At 57.2% G+C, this 21123-nt stretch overlaps 1 protein-coding gene across 1 annotated transcript; it reads left to right on the forward strand.

Moving 5' to 3' along the window:
• Positions 1-5923: 5923 nt before the first annotated feature.
• LOC119092162 (histone acetyltransferase p300) lies at positions 5924-18614 on the forward strand (the record flags this gene model as incomplete). The annotated part of the gene is made up of 19 exons (XM_037215138.1): positions 5924-6052; positions 6405-6601; positions 6707-7025; positions 7349-7473; positions 7985-8927; positions 9109-9364; positions 9623-9742; positions 10102-10391; positions 10624-10862; positions 12194-12328; positions 12516-12731; positions 13008-13268; positions 13530-14325; positions 14745-15256; positions 16752-16848; positions 16930-16973; positions 17468-17543; positions 17604-18392; positions 18495-18614. Coding segments are annotated over 19 exons (5664 nt in total), but the record flags the coding sequence as incomplete, so codon positions are not given.
• Positions 18615-21123: the final 2509 nt, after the last annotated feature.

Genomic DNA, 21123 nt, shown 5'->3' on the forward strand with positions numbered 1-21123 from the left:
TTTGAATCAAATAAAGCAGATGTCTGACACCTCAGACATGTTGATGGCTCTCAGTGAAGGTTTGGGGTTTCCATCTGATCCTCCATGAAAACAAGACACTAGACCAGGTAACTCTGGAGTTATCTACAGAAGCCAGCTTTTTGTTTCCAGTTCCCACCAGTTGTTTTGGACATGCCAAGCCAGGCATATTTTTCTCATTGGATATGTTGCAACCACCATGCTTTGGTTCCTGGCTCCAAATTCTTTTCCAAATCAGTTCTTCTCCAAATCAAAAGTACTATCACAGTTGCCCACATTGATGTTTGTGGAAACACCATACTCTGGTTCTGGCTTCCATTGGCTCCTGATATGCACAATTCCATAGTTTTGGGATCCATATAATAATTTGCGCACCATGGATGGAAGTGTCTGATGGTGAATTTGTAACAAGATGGGATCTTGAGTCCCATTGGGTCCTGGGTTCTATTGTTCATTATTGTTAACAAGTGCTAGGCCATGGCTCCTCAGGTGATCCATGGCTGCCTCATGCAGTCCATAGTTCTCCTGTTTCACATTTGTACTTTCAAAGAAGAAAAACCCACCCCAGTGTCATTTATTTCTAGTTGGAATGTTGTGTACTGGGCCCTGTTAGCTCCTGTGCAAAACACAGCTTGAGAGCATGAAATGAACATGGCCATTGTGTTCAGTTATTCAATACACCAAGCATATTGATAAGCCCTTAAAGTTTGTGTAAGTCATGCTTAATGTTTTGTTTCTTCAACCACACTTACATTTTAACCACATTTCTTATGTTGGTGTAGCACACTGATGTTGGTGTGTCACATCAACATTGAAGCCAGTTTCCTTTCATGGTAAAAATAGAAAATGGACCCATTGTTTTGCCAAAAAAATTCAGATAATGAAAAGTGAAATGTTGATGCTAGGAAATCTTGGTGCAAGCTTCTCTGTCAAATGATGTATGTGATGCCCTGCTTTTAGCAGCTGCATGACACTATATGGGCTTATATGATGACTAAAATGACCTGAGAAGCTGCTTTCTCAGATCATTCATAAGTGACACAATTGTAAACAAAGGGAAGGAGGCCGCAACTGGTTGACAAGTGGGGGGATAAGAGCTTGTGTGTGGTACAATAACATAATAGGGGAGGCAGCAGCAAAACTTGTAAAGAGTATTACATAGTTTATCAACAGTTCCACTGTAGATGTGTAACAGTTGCAACAAACACTGTAGCACTTTGATTTTAGCTATTTATCAAAAGATATGTTATGCTATATGCCCAGCAAAAGGCACAATAACTATAAAAAGGCGCATTACATTCCAGAAAAAATGCGGATTAAAAAGGTAAATGAAAACGAACTGGATCAACAATTCCGCGAGATCAGAGCGGCGTACGCGAGCAACGAGCACGGCAAAACGCAGAATATATGCTTCAGCATGTTTACAAAAATGAAAGACTTTTTGATCCCCCTCAGCAATGTAGGATGTCGTGTAATGTCTCGCGGCAACGTCGAACGAAAGTCCCAGTTCGAAGTTTGAGTTTCGTTTTGCAAAAATTCAAGGTAGGCTCCTGGTGTCCTCTGGTTCCCTCTACCTCAGTCTAGATGGGACCTTTGCTGCCTTCTGTTAGTCATTGGGCTTCAAGAATGTGTTGCTGCTTCAGTTATTTGTGCCACTTGCTGGATATGTGCGTAATTCTGGGTGTCGTTTTCTTGTTGAGTATTTCAGCACTCAAGATCTTGGTTCTCACTAAATTTCTGGGCATGTGGCCCATGCTGTATCTTGGTTGTCATTGGATTTTTCAGCATGGTTGCGGACTGGGCTGGGAAGTCAAGTCATTGCTCTAAATTAAATCATCCTTTCTTGTCATTTGATTTAGGCACATTGCAAACAGGACTTCCTGGGTTACCTTTAGCTGTCTACTTCACCTTGTTTGAAGAAAAGAACAATGTCTGCCCTTTTGCAGCAAGTGAAACCATGGTTTGAGCAAGCAGTCTAGAAAATAGAATGCTGCATTTGAGTGGTAGCTCTGTTTCAGCCACTGTTGACATTTTGGAATCAAGTTCTCCACGACCCTCTGGTGTAGGCAAGTAAGCCACCATTTCTGTGTAGGCATGTAAGAACAAGGTTACTTTTCATGGGATCTTTCTGTAAGTGATTTTTAGAGGGCAAAGGGTTAAGGGATGTTGAATGTCATTAAGGGATGTTGAATGTCTTATATAACTGATGATGACCAATTTTATTTATTTGTGGAAATGTTTTCTGCCATGTATTTATCATAACAGATAGTATTATCTTGTTCTATCAGCCTCCAACCATTTTGAAATGTTACCAAGCATGTAAAGGCTGAAAATGGTTTGCTATCACCTTTTTGATACATACCTAAATTGATCTACCGACGAACCTGTGCCACATTTTATTATGCTGGGCTACCATGAGTTTTGCTGTGCTTATGCTTTCCAGGCACACACCTTCCTAAATTCAGGAAAGCAAGCATTGAATGTTACAACATTTTACAACCAGTGAAACCCAGGAACTCTACCTCGAATCTAGCTGCCTCAGGAGCACTCCTTATCCTGTTGGTTTGCCTGGTTGTGGCTCAGAGCCTTGGAGATATTATCCTTTGGTGTTGTGTGCCATCTGAACATTATATTTTTATATGTTACTTGCTCTATCCTAAACTGTCAGCAAGGCCATCAGTGTATTCATTGGGAGGGGGTGGGGGCTGGGAGGACATATTCATACCAGATTTAGCCAGCGAGCTTATGCATTTTCAGATCTGGTTGCATCTTCTCTCCTAATTGCAAGTTGAGTCAAATCTGAATAGCTGAAAAGACAGGTTTCAAAAATAACTCATCTCATTGGCTGTTGTAACTGTGTTAACAAACAATGAATAAAACTAAATGCTTAGAACAATTTCCACTCAGATGTCGGGATGAATCACTTTTCAACCTGTTATCCCATTTCCTGAAGTTTTGGCACTTAAACAGCCACACAGCACCACCTTTAGAGTTGGTTATCTGTGTGTATGGAATTGAAATGTGTTGAAAATTCAAGTATGCAAATGGTAAAATCTTGTTTACCAAAATAAAGCTGTGGAAACCAGGTTCGGAATTGTGTGGCCAATGTTGGATAATCAAACACAATTTGTGTGTGGAAAGAAGTAGGTTAAATGTGCTTCTCTGCAGCCATGCGTCTCCTTGAAATTAACTGGAGGAAAGACATAGGTGCACGTTGGTGCTCTGTCAGACTGGGTTGCTTGCGCTTTTTGTTGCTGCATCAGTGCTAGTTCAAGGTTGTATTGGGATGGTTTGATTCATTTTTGTTCATTAAAAGTACATCTCAATCTGGAATCCAAATCCAAACCAGGGATCCCCTACTCTGGGATATATATGACAAATGATGTGAATCCTCAGCTCTAACAAAGTTGACTAGTCCACATTGGTGAATTCTTCTTTAGGCACAATCTTAACACCTTTTGGATTTCGAAAACCTGCAGCAAAAAGCGATAAGTATTTCGAATGCATGTTTCTCGGTCACACAAACACAACCTGTTCTTCCCATGCAACGTAACACTTAAGTTCATTAGGTGTAGACAGACGTGGTGGTTTGACGCCGTCCGCCTGTCGCCAGGTTGTGCTGCCATGGCCGGCCGGCGCGCGCACGGGCCCGAGTAGCGCCGCCGCCGCCGCCGTCACCACCCAGCCAACATGAGTGACCACCTGAGCGACGGGCCGCCCAGCAAGCGGCCCAAGTTCGGCCAGGTGTATGGCTCCGGCCTGGCCGACCCGGGCGCCAGCGGTGAGTGGCGGTCGCGCCGCTGCAGGCAGCGCTGGGGGGCACGGGAAGCCGATGTGCAAACTGGATGCGGGATGTGCGATGCGCAATGCCAGCCTGACCTCCAGAAATTTTACTTTGCCCCTTCATTGTGTTCATGTGTTGAGTATTTGGTTGTTTGTGAGACGGATCTTTGGTACGCATGGTATGGGTTTGTGGTTTGGGGTTCCAAATGACTGTCGACACACTTGATGCAGCTAATGAGTAATGAAATGTCCTTTTTCCTTGTATATTTTCCCCATGGGCACTTATGTCTGTACGGTAGGAGAACCGAGGGACGGAAGAGAGATACTCCATGAAGACACCCACAAAAAACGCGTTTTGGGATTCCTGAGACTTATCCGCTTTTGCTCCAGCGCACAGCCCCTGATTTGACTCTGGGCTGGTGGGGCTCGGCTGGCGAGACGTGAGCCGTCGGCCCTGCTCAACCCAACCGTGACGTAACCCCCCCCCCCCCCTCGCCGGTAGGCATGGGGCTGTCGTCATTTGACCTGGAGTCGTCGCTGCCCGACGAGCTGATTGGCGGCCTGGACACGGCCGCCGCTAAGATGTCGGCCCAGTACGGCTCGCCCGGCCTGGCCAACGGCGCCGTCGACTCGGCGCAGATGCACATGCTGGTCAGCAAGCAGATGGCGATGACGCCCGCTGGCGGCGCCGGCAAGAACTCGCACGGCGCCCTGCAGCCGGCGCCCAACGCCGTCGTCTCCAAGGGCCTGGGCCCGATGCCGCACGCGCTCGACGGCTCCGCCATGACGCTGACGAGCATGCACAGCCGGCTGCCCAACTCGCCGAGCATGGCGTTCTCCAACGCCAGCACGCTGCACGCCGCCAACGTGTCGATGCACGCCAGCGTTGCCATCTCGTCCATGGGCAACGTGCTGTCGAGCGCGCTGTCGGGCCCGCTGGGCGGCCTGAACAGCGCGCCGGCCGGCGGCGCCGTGCGCGCCGGTCTCTGGCCGGGCCGGCCGGTGGCGCAGCAGCTGGTGAACGGGCCCGGCGGCGTGGCGCAGCCGCCCGGCGCGCTGACCCGCACCGTGCCGGCCGCCGGCGGACTGCGCAACCAGGCGCCGCAGCTGCAGCAGCAGCAGCAGCAGCTATTGCAGCAGCGCCAGATGATCCCGCAGACTAGCGGACACATGCAGGTCAGTCAGGGGAACCGCTGCACTTCGCCCGGGCATTGGGAACGCACTTACCGTACTCACGTCAAGACGTAAGCGCTTTATTGTTTTTAGTGGAAGTCCGAGAACTCGCGCATTTTAGTGCTTTAGCTGTTGCAGCCAAGTACTGATGCCAGTAAGTATGCCGAATGACGCGAAAATGAGCTGTGCCTGCCATCGTGACATCTGACTCTAAAGTGTCTGGGGCGCAAAGGGGCCGCTGCGGTCGGACACTCTAAAACGTCAATAAACAACAAAATGACTGCAAAGTGCAGTCACGTGTCACAGCCGCCGAAGTGCAGCTCTGCCAAGGCCCAGACTATTACGAGAGGCGGCAGACGGCTGGCTGTTTTCACTCGTTCCATTTTTGCAGTGTGATAAGTTGAGTGGCCTATCTGTGTGCAGCTGCAGGCCGTCTGCCTGCCTGACAGATGATCGTTGAAAGGCGTTACCTTGCGTAAACTGTAATTTCCTTCGTAAGGCTGATCGGAACAAAGAAAGGCCAATGGGAGAGCGCTCAGAATGACATTTGTGTAACGGCCCACGCATTGTATAACGCACGAGTTTCTTCCGCCTGAGAACCTTGCAGGAGCGCTGTCGGAACTTGTGCGAGCTTGAACGGAGCTCATGTGAACTGAGCGCGTGTGACCGCCGTCGCCAGGCTGGCCTGAACCCGATGGGCGGGCAGCTGCAGCCGCCACAGCCGCAACCGCAGCCACAACCACAGCCGCAGCCGCAGCCACAGCAGCAACAGAGCTTCAACTTCCCGGGCCAGCAGCGCCTGATGGCGCCGGCGGCCTCCGTCAACAACGGCTCGCCGGCCGGCCTGTTCGGTGGCGGCGGCGGCGGCGCAGTGGCGGCCGTCGGCGCCGGGCCGCAGCGGTTCGCGGGCGTGGCGGCGGCGCCGCTGCCGCCGCCGCAGCAGCAGCCGGCCGTCGGCCGCGGCCCGCCATCCACCGGCGATCCGGAGAAGCACAAGCTGATCCAGCAGCAGCTGGTGCTACTGCTGCACGCGCACAAGTGTCAGCAACGCGAGCAGACGGGCGGCGACCATACGCAGGTGAGTCGCCGCCCGTGAGCACGGTGGTGTGGATCACGCGTAGCGCTGTTCTGTGTGGCACAGGTTGTCATTACCGTGGCTTTTATAGGGCTCGTCCAACGCGGGATCGAGTGAGCCCGGCCTATACTTGGGCTTTGGTTCAAAGTTATCGCTTGTGCCGTTTGCACACAAATGTATACGCTGACGCATTGAACTTCTATGCATGTGTTTTGGAGTTAAGCAAGCTCCCGTTTTTGCTAATGGAAAATTTGTAACGAGCTCCAAATTGTTGTCATGATTGATCCAGTTGTGTGTCCCATATGCGATGGTCACTCGCTGTTTTTCCATGTGTGATCGTAATTTGTCCTTCCAGTGCAAGCTGCCTCACTGCCAAACGATGAAGGACGTGCTGATCCATATGAAGGATTGTGTCTCGGGCAAGTCGTGCTCGATGCCGCACTGCGCTTCGTCGCGCCAGATCATCGCGCACTGGAAGAGCTGCCGGCGCACCGACTGTCCCGTGTGCCTGCCACTGAAGCAGGCGGAGAACCGGCGCGGCCAGCAGCCGCGGCCGCCGGGCGCGCCCGGGCCGGCTCCCGTCGCCGCGCCGCCGCAGCAGCCGTCGCCGCAGCAGCAGCCGTCGCCGCAACAGCCGGCCGCCGCCCAGTACGCCAGCTCTGCCGGTCTGACGGCGCTCACCAACTCGGTGACGGGAGCTGGCGTGGGCGGCCTCCCGCAGCCGCAGCAGGCCCAGCAGCAGCCGCAGCCGCAGCAGCCGGCCGCCGCCGTCCAGCAGATGGCCAATCGGCTGAAGCGGACACTGCACATGCCGTGCCCGCCGGCGGCCGGCTCGCCGGGCGGGCTGGCCGCCGAGCTGGGCGGCCCGGGCAGTCAGCTGTCGGCCGCCGGCAGTACCAGCGTTGAGTCCTACCTGCTCAACAGGAATGAGCTACCCAGCTGGGCGTCCGACCTCAACCAGGAGAGCGCCAACAACGTGAGTCGGCGGCGTCAACGGCTGGCCCCTGGGCTCGCCGGCGTCAGGCCAGCTCTCGATGGGGGGGGGGGGGGGGGGGGGGGGAAGGGCAGAATACAGATGTAGGTGTAGACGGGGCGAACGTCGCTGTAACTTGCGCTTTCCTGGAGATGTTTGCTGGACGGGCGCGCTGCTGTTCGCCGTGCTGGCTGCTGCAAATAGGCGTTGACGGGCAGAATTCTGACGTTTGTGGTGCCTCGTGACAATCGCCTAGCTGCGATCGATCCATGCAGCTTTTGCTCGATGCTGCGGTGAGTGATCATCATGTTGTCTCTGTCTCTCAGACGTTATGTGGCAACGCGAAGTTCCGCAAGATGCTGGACCCGGTGGTGGCAGCGCCCGTCACCGACACCAAGGAGTGGCACATGCAGGTCACCCCTGATCTCCGCACCCACCTCGTGCGAAAGCTGTGAGTGACGCCGGCCCTGCCCGCGCGCCGAGCGCGGCGCTCTTGCCGGTTCGCCGACGGTGACTCTGGCTGTGTTTTGGTGACCTTGTGGTGATCGATGGTGTCACCTGGTGATCAGACGTCATCAGGTGACCGGGTGATCGTTTTGTTAGTGCGATCTCTTCTATTGTGGCAGCGTCACTGCACCTTGCACACATCTATGCGGATTAATGCGAGCAGATGCGGTTAGTTGTTTTCGTGTGATTTGAAATTGGTGAAAAAGCGGGGTCAATGGCCCGTTTGTCCTTGTGTCACTTCCGGCGAGAAAAAAAAAATGCGGGGCAGAGCATTCCCTTTGCAGCTTGGCTCAAACGTAAAGTTATAGTTGCTCCTGATGTGAAAGAGTGCTGACGCACATCCGGACTGTGTGGCGCATGACAGTCGCATTAGCACTGCATGTGCAGAATCTCCGTAAGTGTTGCGTATGTACGCGTCCAGTGCGATCTCTAATAGCGTTCTCTTGACGTGACAGTGTTCAGGCCATCTTCCCCGCTCCGGATCCATCTGCCATTCACGACAAGCGCATGCACAACCTGGTGGCCTACGCCAAGAAGGTCGAGGGGGACATGTACGAGATGGCCAACTCCCGGTCGCAGTACTACCACCTGCTGGCCGAGAAGATCTACAAGATCCAGAAGGAGCTGGAGGAGAAGCGGCAGCGGCGCCAGGCGGCCGGCGGCGCAGTGCCGGGCGCCGTACGGCCGGCCGCGGTAGGCGCCAGCGGACCGACTGTGCGCCTCGGCGTGGCGCTGCCCGGCCTGGTGCAGCCTCAGCCCCCGCAGCCGCAGCCGCCGCAGCAGCCGCAGCAGCCGCAGCAACCACAGCAGCTGCAGCAGCCACAGGCTGGCCTGCGGCAGCCAGTCAGCCTGCTGGGCAGTCACGTCCGGCTGCCGCTGCAGCAGCCTCCCCAGCAGCAGCAGCCGCAGCAGCCGCAGCAGCAGCAGCAGGCACAGCTGACGCTGCCGGCGGCCAGCCAGGCGGGCGCGCTGGGCCTGCCGCCCTACAGCAGCCTCTCCACCACCGCCGGTCACAGCAGCAGTCTGAACACACTTGCCCAGTTCGGCCTGCAACAGCCGCCTGTCAGCTCGGCCTCTCAGCAGCAGCTGCAACAGCAACAGCAACAGCAACAGCAGCAGCAGCAGCAGCAGCAGCAGCAGCAGCAACAGCAGTTGCTACAGCAGGCCGAGCCGCGGCTCAGCTCGCCGGTGTACGCGCAGAAGCAGTTTAACAACGGCCTGCCGGAGACGTCTGTGGCCGGCCTGTCGCAGCCAGGCGGCGGCGGCGGCCTGCCCGCCGTCTCGGCCACCGGCACCGCCCGACCTGACGCATTCTCCGACCAGATGCGCTCGACGCCTCTATCGATAGCCTCGGCCGTCGCGCCGCTATACACGTCGTCATCCATCAAACTGGAACAGGTGAGCAGCCCGAGGGTCCTAGGTTCGGATGGCTGCGGGCGTCACGCGATCGCGGCTCACAGTGTCGGGTGGGCTGCAGATGTTCGCTCCGGAAGTGTTCTGGGGAGGGGCGACCGCCGTTTGTGGTTGTGGTGATGCGCCATCTGCACGGTTGTTACGACTGTGTGCCGCTGCTCCCCAGGAGAATGCGGCGTTCGACAGTCTGCTGCGGGACGCGTCTGCGCCGCCGCAGCCGGCGCAACAGCAGTCAGTGCCGCCGCCGTCCGTGCCGGGCAAGGCGGAGCCGCCGTCGGAGCCCGGCGACGTCGGCGACAGCCAGGACGGGCCGCCGCCGCCGCCGCCACCGCAGCCACCCGCCGCCGGCGTCAAGATGGAGGTGGCGGACGTCAGCCAGGAGGCCGGAGACAAACCCATGTGGCAGCGCCCGGCCATCAAGGGTGAGACGCCGTGCGCCGCCGCCGAGCTAAACCACCCTGGGCTACATGCTTGGATGTGAGGTCCGTTGATGGTCCACCCGACTATAGCCGCTGGAGTGGAGGTAGCGATTTTGGGATGATCAAGGACAAGGGCCACGGATGTTGCGACCTTTGTCCAATGGGCACAGCACGATGGATGGGTTAGATGAACCTCGTAGTCGAAGTGCAACGTGACTGGTGAGTTGGCGTGCATTGGACGCGGGTTTTTTTGTGTCGCAGCCGAGCCGGCGTCGGTGAAGGGGGAGAGTCCGCACCCGGACTCGGCCTTCACGCCCGGCGAGAGCAAGCCCTCCTCCTCCGGCGTGCCCACGCCCAAGGCTGAGAAGAAGCACAAGACACGTGAGTCGATGGGAGTCCACTGGGAACGGCTCAGGGGTGGTGGTTGTAACGGTTATCGTGCTCGTCCGGACGAAAATGCTCGCGCATTTCGCGGCACGTCGTTACGACGTTCTGTACGCCATTCTGCCAGGTCGCTAACAGCTCCAGAGGGCCGGCCTATGTGGTTTCATTTGCGTATGTCAGACGTGATGGACCACCATGTTGTATGGTCTGGCATGGCTCCGTCCGATGGCTGGCCTCTGGGGAAGCTTGCCCGGATGTGTCGGGTGGCCGCCCGGCTCGTCGCGGGCCGTGTTCCCGTCCGCCGGCGCCCGGCTCCCGGCCGTCGCGCGCCGTCTGACCGCCGCCCGCCGTTGCAGTGTTCTCGCCGGACGAGCTGCGGCACGCGCTGATGCCCACCCTGGAGAAGCTGTACCGCCAGGAGCCCGAGTCGATCCCGTTCCGCCAGCCGGTGGACGCCAGCGCGCTCGGCATCCCCGACTACTACGACATCATCCGCAACCCCATGGACTTGTCCACCATCAAGCGCAAGCTGGACACGGGCCAGTTCAGCGACCCCTGGGAGTACGTCGAGGACGTGTGGCTGATGTTCGACAACGCCTGGATCTACAACCGCAAGACGTCTAAGGTCTACAAGTTCTGCACGAAGGTGCGGAACCCTCGGCTAACTCAGCCCTGCGCTCCGCGGTCTCAGATGATGGTACATTAGCAGTTGATGTCTGCTTCCAAATGTAGGTGACATATGGCTTCGTTCAGGCCTGAGTGGTTGGTTGTTTGATCGGCGTGGGGCCGTTGATGGACTAGGCCTGCGGTCGCTGAGACTGCTGGGCCGCCTCGCCCGCGCCCCGTCTGACCACGTGTCCCGCACCCGCCGCCGCCAGCTGTCGGAGGTGTTCGAGCAGGAAATGGACCCGGTGATGCAGCAGCTGGGCTACTGCTGCGGCCGCAAGTACACCTTCCAGCCGCAGACGCTGTGCTGCTTCAGCCACTCGCTGTGCAGCATCCCGCGCGACGCTAAGTACTTCAGCTACCAGAACCGCATCACCTATTGCGTCAAGTGCTTCAACGAGATCCAGGGCGACACGGTCAGCATCGGCGAGGAGACCACGCAGCAGTCTATGTGAGTGCGGCCAGCGTTGGCTGGCGGCTGGCAGGGGGAGAGCGTCCTTTGTTGGGCCAGACATATGTGCCCGGTGCTCAAGGCTGCTCTGCGACCGTTCAAAGTATAGCAAGGCGTTGCTGACATTGTTATGGAGGTTTTTCTGTGTTTTGATGCACTAGCCTGTGATAAGCGGAATGTCATTAAAATTGCCATAAGATTCCATCGAGAGGGATACGTAAGAGTTAACATGAAATTAAGTAGCTAGTCATCACGGAATGGTTTGTGATATTGGAACAGTGATGAGAGATTGACAGTGGAAGGTAAAAACATGCATTTGAGTACAAAGGCCGATCTTGCGAAATAACGCGTATCTGGCAGTCGAAGTTGTGTGACGTTTTCTAACGCGAAACAGATACGTTGGCGCTACTATGCCCCTGTTTAGCGGCCCCTGAGGAAACGTCATTGCATGAATTTGCAAGCCAGTTAAGCAACCAAAATTTTGCGGACCGCAAAAACTTGAATCGTGAAAGAAATGTGGTTGCTCTTCGAGCGGCGAAAACACTCGACGGGCGCGCGCTGTTCCCGTATGATACTCATATCGTGAGACAGAACCGCCGATGTGGGCTGATCGGCGCTCCTCCGAGCTTTCACTGATGTACTGGGCTTTGCGAAGGAAAGCAGCTTAGCTGAACAGTCTGGCAGTGATCTGATTATCCATTTTCCCCGGCGACGCCGTCAAGGCAGGGCAACACGCTGGTGCATCCCTTTCTTACATTAGCGTCATCCAAACGGGTCCAACAGTTGACTGCGTTGTAAGCTGCCCGGTTGCGTGCTGCCATAATCAGTATCCCATATTAAGATTCAGCCAGTTGTTGGTTCAGATGCCTTGGTGGAAACTTATTTGTCAAAAGCATAAAACAAGTTTATTGTCGAAAGCATAAAATGAATTCGTTGGCAAAAGCGCCAGGTTTTGTTACGCTCTGCCCCGCTGCACGCTGGTAAGCTGTGGACCGCGTTGCTGCACAGAGGCCTCTCGCCTCGTGTGCTTTTGCTGCGAGCGGCAGAGCCGGACGTCTGGCTCGAGGTGTGCGCGGCTCCGATTCGTCCCATAAGCAGTCTCGACGGTAGTTTCGGGAAATTGAAATGGTGCCGGAGGGTCTCGATTTGGACCATCCACATTTATGACCCGTCGTATTTCAGTATGTTCGTCTATTAATGCCCTCGCGTTATTCTTGGATATTGATATTTCATTGTCACGCCCAACTGGTCCATAGGAATTGCGCAAAGGCGCACATTTCTTTGCGATCGCATCTCGGTGATAGGACATAAAGCACGGCGTTCAGTTGCAGGGCAATCAAAAAGGACGCTTTCGTCGAGATGAAGAACGACAACTTCGAGATGGAGGCGATGGTGGAGTGCACGGACTGCGGTCGGAAGCTGCATCAGATCTGCGTCCTCCACATGGACGCCATCTGGCCGCAAGGGTGAGCGCGCTATGCCGTCACGGTGTCTTGTTCGCAACGAGGGATCCGCCGCTTAGAGATGTAGCGTGCCAAGCCTGAGCCAGCTGTATGGATGCTGTGGTGACGTGCTCGGGGATGCAGAGAGGGAGAGAGGTCCTGTGAGCTAGACCATTTCATGCCTCTGATGCACGAAATCTATCTTTTGCAGGTTTACCTGTGATAATTGCCTTAAGGCGAAAGGAGCGAAAAGAAAGGATAATAAGTTCAACGCCAAGCGGCTACCAACCACCAAACTGGGAACGTACATCGAGAATCGGGTGAACAACTACCTGAAGAAGAAGGAGTCGGGCGCCGGCGAGGTGTTCATCCGGGTCGTCTCCAGCGGCGACCGTGTCTGCGAGGTCAAGGGCGGCATGAAAGCCAGGTCAGTGGACTCTTCTAGGAGACCGTGCTGAGATGTGGGACGGTGGTGTGGCGGGCAACGGTAGACGATGCCATGCGGGCAGCGTGATGGTATAGGAGCAGTTTGGAGTTGTTGCTTTAGCTGCACTTTAATAGTGATGAAACATCGGCGTAGACCGGCGTTCGCCATCGAAGCGCGTGTATCTTAACCTGGGCCGAACTCGGCGCCCTGCCGCCTGAGTGTGAGATCCGTGTCCACGAGCTGTGGCGTCACGCGCTGCCGTCCTCCCCCGGCCAGGTACTGCGACAACAGCGAGATGCCCTACAAGTTCCCGTACCGTGCCAAGGCGCTGTTCGCGTTCGAGGACGTGGACGGCCACGAGGTGTGCTTCTTCGGCATGCACGTGCAGGAGTACGGCTCGGACAGCCCGCAGCCCAACCGGCGGCGCGTGTACGTGGCCTACCTGGACTCGGTGCACTTCTTCCGGCCGCGCCAGTTTCGCACGTCCGTCTACCACGAGATCCTGCTGGCCTACCTGGACTACGCCAAGCAGCTCGGGTACGGATACGGGGCGCTGATTGGCGGGGCGGACGGTGACGTAGCGCGTTGCGTGGGCGTGCGCATGGGCTGGGGTGTGCTGCTGCGGTTCGGACCGGGAGCTCAATGGTTTCGCAGCCGTGTGTTGGTGGAGTCACGTTCACAGAAAGCCTTTCAAGTGAATGGTGGAGTAACCTTCTGTGGTGTCCGTGTCTCTTCCTGGGTAGTAGGATGGTGCAATTTTAAACCGGCGTCAAGTACGATACGTACTCTGCCCCGCAGGTATACGATGGCGCACATCTGGGCGTGTCCGCCGTGCGAGGGCGACGACTACATCTTCCACTGCCACCCGGCCGACCAGAAGATCCCCAAGCCGAAGCGGCTGCAGGAGTGGTACAAGAAGATGCTGGACAAGGGCATCATCGACCGCATCGTGATGGACTACAAGGACATCCTGAAGCAGGCGATGGAGGACGGCGTGCAGTCGCCGGCCGAGCTGCCGTACTTTGAGGGCGACTTCTGGCCGGGCATACTGGAGGAGAGCATCCGCGAGCTGGACCAGGAGGAGGAGGAGAAGCGACGCCAGCTGGAGGCGGAGGAGGCGCGCGCCGCCGCGGCCGCCGAGCCCGAGGTCGAGAGCCCCACCCCTGACGGCAAGAAGAAGGGCGCCATGAAGAAGCAGAACAAGAAGAACACCAAGTCCAAGTCGACCAGTAAGAACAAGTCGAAGAAGTCGAACCAGAGCGGCAGCGACCTGACAGCCAAGATCTTTGCGCTGATGGAGAAGCACAAGGAGGTGTTTTTCGTGGTGCGGCTGCACTCAGCGCAGTCGGCGGCCAGCCTGCAGCCGATCCAGGACCCGGACCCGCACATCCAGTGCGAGCTGATGGACGGGCGGGACAACTTCCTCAGTCTGGCGCGCGAGAAGCACCTGGAGTTCTCGTCGCTGCGCCGCGCCCTGGCCGCCACGCAGCACATGCTGTACGAGCTGCACAACCAGAACCAGGAGACGGTTGTCTACACGTGCAATAACTGCAAGAACAACATCGATACCCGCTACCACTGCACCGTTTGCGATGTGAGTAAGGCGGTTGTGGTGCGTTACCGTCGTCTGATGCGTTACTTTATTCGAGTATTTAGGATTGTGATTGTAGGACTTTGTTGTAGGACTTTGATTATGGTTGTAGGCATCGTTGTGATGACTGGTAGCGCTCTCAATAGCAGAAATTCCGTTCTTCGCAATGTTCGCGCCAATGCTTGCCTCGTTTAGTCCAGAAGACTGTCTACAGGTGTGTCCCATTTTCGCACTTTGTCGTGGGGATGCACTTGGACGACGGTTGTTATGTCCTCTCATGGTGCTTGTGAAGGAGTGCCAGAACGTGAGGTTAGTCAGGGTATTCAAGGTCACGCTCATTGCCCCTGTGGTTGCCTGGGGGCTGGGAGCGTGACAGTGTCGGTGGTTCTGAGGCGCTGACGGCGCGCTCCCGCCGTCGACAGGACTTCGACCTGTGCGTGTCGTGCTACGAGAAGGACCGGCACCCGCACCGGATGGAGAAGCTGGGCTTCGACCTGGACGGCGGCTCGCCGGAGCGCGGCCAGTCGACGCCGGAGATCCGGCGCCAGTCGCTGGAGCGCTGCATCAAGTCGCTGGTGCACTCGTGCCAGTGCCGCGACGCCAACTGCCGTCTGCAGAGCTGCCAGAAGATGAAGCGCGTCGTCTCGCACACCAAGTCCTGCCGCAAGAAGGTCAACGGCGGCTGCCCCATCTGCAAGCAGCTGGTGGCCGTCTGCTGCTACCACGCCAAGTGCTGCAAGGAGGACAAGTGCATGGTGCCGTTCTGCAACAGCATCAAGTCGCGGCTGGCGCACCAGCAGATGCAGGCGCAGCTGCAGAGCAAGGCGCTGCTGCAGCGACGGATCGCGCAGATGCGCTCGGCCAGCGGCGGCAGTATCGCTGCGTCAGTGCAGGCGGCCTCGTCGCAGCACCAGACGCCGACGCCGCCGCAGCCGCCGGCGCCGCTGCCGCCGCCGCCGCAGCCGGCCGTGCCTGCCGCGCCCGCCGCTGCTGCCGCCGCCGCCGCCAAGCCGGTCGCGCAGGGCCCGTCGCCCAACGTGCTGATGGCTGTCAAGCAGGTGAGACGGCCGGGGCGTGCGGCTTGACGAGTGCCGCGGCGCGGGGGCCAGGGAAACTGGGTGCTATGCTCATAAAAAGTCAATAAACCCGGCTTAGTTACGAGCTGAGCGACCTCGCAACGTCTGGCTAAGCCGTTGTGAAACACGCCGTAATGCATTATGCAATACGTCAGAACTTAAAAGAATATGCTCAACGAGTATCACATATTTGGCGGCGGTTTGGCGTGGGACTGTTGGTCGCAATAAAACTTGCGTGGTAAATGCCTGGCGCGCATGGCCTATTTGGCGGCTGTGTGGCGCTTGGCTGTCGGTGGTACTGATCAGAGGCTTGAAGCTTTGCCGAATGAGCCACCGCGCGGGCGTCCTTGGATTACCGTGTGTAGCCTACGTTCGCTTGATATGCCGTGTCTCGCTCTGCTGGTCCGATCGTTTTGTCATTGCTTAGCTTTTACTAATTTCTTCTTGGGTTTCTTAGCTGACATTAATTTTGCTATTGGCATGGCTTGCTTGTATTCAGTGTATTTGTCATGCCGATATTTACCCCAATGCCGCCTGCCTGTTTCGTTGTGACGGTCACAAAGGAGCCATCCTGCTTACCCTTACACCGATGGTCGTTCCAGTGCGTGTTGTCCTACCGTAGCAAACGCTCCTCCTTCCCCCCCCCCCTTTCTCCCCTCCCCCCCCCCCTCCCGTTTCGCTCACACCGACTTCTCCAGCGTGCATCGAGTTAAACGCACATTCGGTATGTAGCCGTGGTGCGGTGTGCCACCATCAAATCCTTGCGGTCCGCCGCTGAAACACTCGGGGAATGTTTCACAGAGTGAGATCTTGCCGGGTACACTCCCTGGCTTCATTTGATGGTTTGATTAAGACAGATGAATGTGGCCATTAATGGTTGTTCGTTGTCGCGATCAAAAGGCCTCCGTTTCGCGTATCCAAGATCACTTGGCTGCGATATTGTCGTTTGCTCGGGTTTTACACTGATCATTAACAAAGCCGCCGATTTAGCATTACGGGTTCTGCTGGGTGGATTCTTACCTCATTCTCAATATCATTAACGGCAAGGGTTTCCAGTGCCACCCTTCTGCCCCAATTTGAATGCCGCTTACGCCACAGAACTTGATTTGGAGCCCCCTTCCCCCCCCCCCTTTTTGATTTGGAGCCCGCTCCCCTCCTGTTACATGCTGGGCACAAGACGCCAGTGTCCACCGTTCCACTCCTTGCAGAAGCCCCGTTACCCGTCCCGCCGCGCCTCTGCCTGCGCCGGCCTCTCCCACGCACCGCTCCCGGCTGCCGCTGCGGTCGTGTGTGCGCCGCGCGCGGCCGGCGCCCGGCGCCCGGCCGCCGCGCTTCACGCCACGGTCGCTGAAGACAACAGCAGGCCCGGCTGTCGCAGGTGCAGGAGGCGGCGGCGCGCCAGCACGCGCCCCAGACGGCCGTCGGCTACGGCAAGACGACGCCGCCGGCGGCGACCGGCGCCGGCCTGCTGGCGCAGCCGCAGCAGCAGCAGGTGCTGCGCCAGCGGCTGCCGCTGCAGATGGCCGCGCAGCCGGCCGGCCGCATGCTGCCCGCCATGAACGACTGGAGCAGCAGGTGAGCCCGCCGCGCCGGCCGGCAGGCAGAGGAGCCGGTGTAGCGGCGTACGTCATGGCAAACGGATGGGCGGGGCTGATGTGTATGTGTTTATTGAGTACAGGCGCGACATTCCACTGCATTGACGGGTATGGGGCCGTTGTTTGTTTGCACGTGCGGCATAACGCCCGCATAACTGGTTTTTGTTATTCTGGACCACCAAAACAAACTGGTCGTAGCCAGTGGGATGCTGATCCAACTGGTAATCGTCATCACACAAACGAATGGCCCGTTACTTTTTAATCAAGGTGGCGTCAGCTGCTGGCGTAGCTTCTGCGAAGCTACTTCTGCGAAGCTACCGGTGATGACTGCGGTACGGGCTGGGTGTCGCTGTGATGGTCTAGCGCTGTAGCGTCCGGTCGCAGCTGATGAGGCGGCCCGCCCGGCTGCCATCTGAGGCGCGCCTGTGTGTCACCGGACGCCCGCGCTGACGCCGTGTGGTACCGTCTCGGCAGGTTCCCGGGGCCGGCGCAGGCGCAGGCGGGCATGCAGTCGCAGCCACCGGGCGGCGGCCTGACGCTCCGCCAACAGGTGCCGGTGGCGGGCGGCGGCGGCGCGGCGCTGCTGCGCGGGCCCGGCGCCATGGCGCCGGCCGGCCAGCAGGGCCAGCAGCGGCACGTGCCCGGCCTGCAGGAGCTGCTGCACAGTCTGAAGAACCCGACCGGGCCGCAGGCGCAGCAGGACGTGCTGCAGATACTGAAGTCGCACCCACAGCTGATGGCCGAGGTCATCAAGCTGCAGCATCACAAGGCCCAGCAGCAACAGCAACAGCAGCAACAACAGCAGCAGCAACAGCAGCAACAACAACAGCAGCAACAGCAGCAGCAACAGCCACAACAACAGCAGCCGCAGCAACAGCAGCAGCAAACGTCGGGTGTACCGCAGCAGCTGTTGCAGGCCGGCCTGCAACAGCAGCAGTCCCACCTGCCTGCTGTGAGCATTGTGAGCCAGGGCCAGCTGTCACAGCAGCAGCAACAGCAACAGCAGCAACAACAGTGGGCCGCCAAGCAGCAGTTCATAGCAATGCAGCGGCAACAGCAGCAGCAGCAGCAGCATGGCTTCCAGCAGCCGCAGGCGCCGCCGTACAGTCAGCGGCCGCGGCAGACGCACCCGATGAGCATGCAACAACAGCGCTTCCAGGCGGACAATACTCAGTTTGGCGGGCAGTTTTCGCAGCAGCAGCAGCAGCAGATGCTGCTGCAGCAGCAGATGAAGGCCAGCCCGCAGTCGGCGTCGCCGCACCAGGGCCTGATGGGCATGGCGGCGCCGTCGCCGCAGCAGATGCTGCAGCAGGTGTGCTCGCCGCCGCCGGGCGGTCTGCCGGCGGCCGTGCGCTCGCCGCAGCCTAGCTCCTCGCCGCGCCAGATGGGCGGCTACCACGCGCCGTCGCCGCACCGGCCGGCCTCGCACTCGCCGCACCCGGCCGCCGCCGGCCACGGCCTGGCCGGCCCGGACATCGGCAACGAGATGATGCTCTCGCAGCTGGCGGGCGTGTCGGCGGCCGGCCACGGCGCGCTTCAGCTGCAGGGCCACCCGGCCCAGCACGCGGCCGCCGGTGGCGACAACGCCGACAAGCTCTCCAAGTTCGCGGACACGTTGTAGCGCCGGCGCTCGTGATAACACGGTGTGATATTTGTAGCTGTTGGGACGCGGCCGCGCAGTGTTGTTTCCTGTTGAGCGGAGCGGCGGCTGCTCGCCGCCCAGGACCTGTTTGCATGCATCATTGGCCCAGTGGCCGGGCCGGGCGCCCGGCCGCCGGCAGCGCGCATTTCCCTGTACATAGTGCATTGGCGATATTTTATTCAACATTAAGAATCATGTTCATGTTTATTTACTGTACAAATCGTATCGTGTTTTCTTTTTTTACTATTTATGGTAGATCGTGGCATGAGCTATTGGTTGGGTCGCCGTCCAGCAAAGCGTTTCGGGCATCTTAGTATGTGACATTCCACCAAAGTTTGTTTTCGCCGAGCTGGCGGCGCAGGGCCCGACGCTCAACAGCGGTGCGCGGGCAGTTGTTACGTTGAAGGGCGGCCAACTTCACGTGTACATCTTGTAAAAAGTTTTCGTCCTTTTTTACCGGGGTAATCAGTACAAAGGTGATCATTACCCCATTGCTAGCATCTTGTAACATGATCATGTAATAAAAGCTAGGAACGCTGGAGTGGGCATCTGTTGGTCCCGAGAGCAGCGGCTCGTGAAGACACCGCCAACCGGACACCCATGGCCACATGCGGGGCGCCCACCGCTTGTTTGGCTCGTTTGCGCGCACAAAAACACAACTGACCCTTCGAATTGGGGTTTACGCACATTGCGCGCGCCGGCGGTGTTTTTGCACGCCGGCGCGGGTCGCGTTGCGTCAGGGCCGCCGCCCGGAATGCCAGGGGTCGGCGCGCCAGCCATGTGCGATGTGCGTGCGCGGTGGGAGGGCCGGCCGCGCTCGTGACCCTGCGTCACGCACGGGGCGTCGCGGCGAGGCAGTCCGAGCTACAGCCTGGATCGCGCTGTGACAGGCGGGAGGTCCGGTGCGGTGTCCGGAGTTTGTGTCTGGGCGATGCGGCTGCTGGGCCAGTCAGGAGGTGTCGCCGCATGCACCCGCGAAGTGGAGCAGTTGATTGGTGTTGGACAGGAGCAGTGGGTCGTGTCCAAGGTATCGTCTTTCGTTTATTGCGGAGCAGCGAACCGACTTGAAAGGTGGGCGTACAATTAGATTAGGTAGGCATCCGGTTGGCGTCCGAACAAAGGTGTGTACACCTCGTGCGGTGAGTGGTGGCGATTGCTGACGTACGGAATAGCCTTGCAATAAAATTGGAAGAAATCGGAAAAAATGACGAGAAATCTCGCGGCGCTTCGGGCCTTAGGGAATGGGACCTAGGCCAGGAGTGATGGGCCATGACCGCGAAACCAACATCGCAGGGCTTTGCGTGACAATGACCTAAATGATTAATTAACCCTTTGATGATTGAGGGGGGAGGTGAATCAGTGGTCGCAATATCGTATTACGCGAAGTTTTTCAGATAGGCGAGAGGGATAAAACGCTTGGAATTACAGTTAATGGCTGTCTTGTTCGCACACCGTGTTCAGTGTGGTGGACACATACCGCAGGCTCTTAGTGGGCGTTGAGTCAGGTTTTGACAAGTGCCCTTTCACCACACGCGTTGAACGAAGTTTTTTTCAGTTGTACGCGAACCACAGCGCTACCGCGGCAGACGATGGCGTACTTAGATAATCAATTTTTAAGCGTACATGCATGCATGCAATCAATTTTTAAGCATAGAAGCATAAGCTCATTTAGATAATCAAGTCGGTCTAAGAGCGCATGCCACGACCCCCAATGATGCACGGCCAAAGCACGATGGAGCACGTAAAAAGTTGAGCTTGGCCTTCATGACCCAGAGCACGAAATAGGTTGCCAGCCAGGTACTCGCGGGACTGTCGGGGACGCGCCTCACGGCGCATGACCTTGACCTCACACATTAACGGGGATGAGCATTCCACGATGACGGGCAGCCCGGCAGATCGCAGGCCCCTGTCCTACCACGACCTCGGCACTTAACGCGGAGGAATCCAGGTCACGCGGCACAGGGAACGATCCTGACAAATTTCCAGCCACGGCTCCGACCAGATGCGCCGGTGGCTTAATGTAACTTGGACCTAAGGTGGGAGCATACCTGGCGAAAAAAATACTTTTGAATTTTCTGAACCTGCGACCACATGTAGAGTAAAAGTCACTGCCCTCCTAGTTTCGGGAAGAACTCCTGAATTGCACCAGGTAGATCGGATAAGTTTCCAGTGTCTGAAAAGCTATCAGTTAGTCTTATTCTAGCGGTAAAAGGTTCTATGCAGAGTCTGAGCGCTGACTTATGACGTCGTATGACGCTGGGTCATCAACGAAGGTTTGCATGATGCTCTCTGCCTCCTGACTCAGTATGCACCTAATTTGCAGTTTCTTTCCTTATCTTAAATCGCTTTGAAGTGTGTTGTAATTTATCCAACCGGATCGTCGTGTTAAGCGACGCCAATGCAGATCACTATCAGCGGTCATGTGAGGTCAAATTACAAGTGTCGAACCAAAATGACTTATGACGCCCATATGCGATTATGAACAACG

Source organism: Pollicipes pollicipes, unplaced genomic scaffold (assembly GCF_011947565.3).
Source record: "Pollicipes pollicipes isolate AB1234 unplaced genomic scaffold, Ppol_2.1 Scaffold_3447;HRSCAF=4054_pilon_pilon_pilon, whole genome shotgun sequence".
NCBI lineage: Eukaryota > Metazoa > Arthropoda > Thecostraca > Pollicipedomorpha > Pollicipedidae > Pollicipes > Pollicipes pollicipes.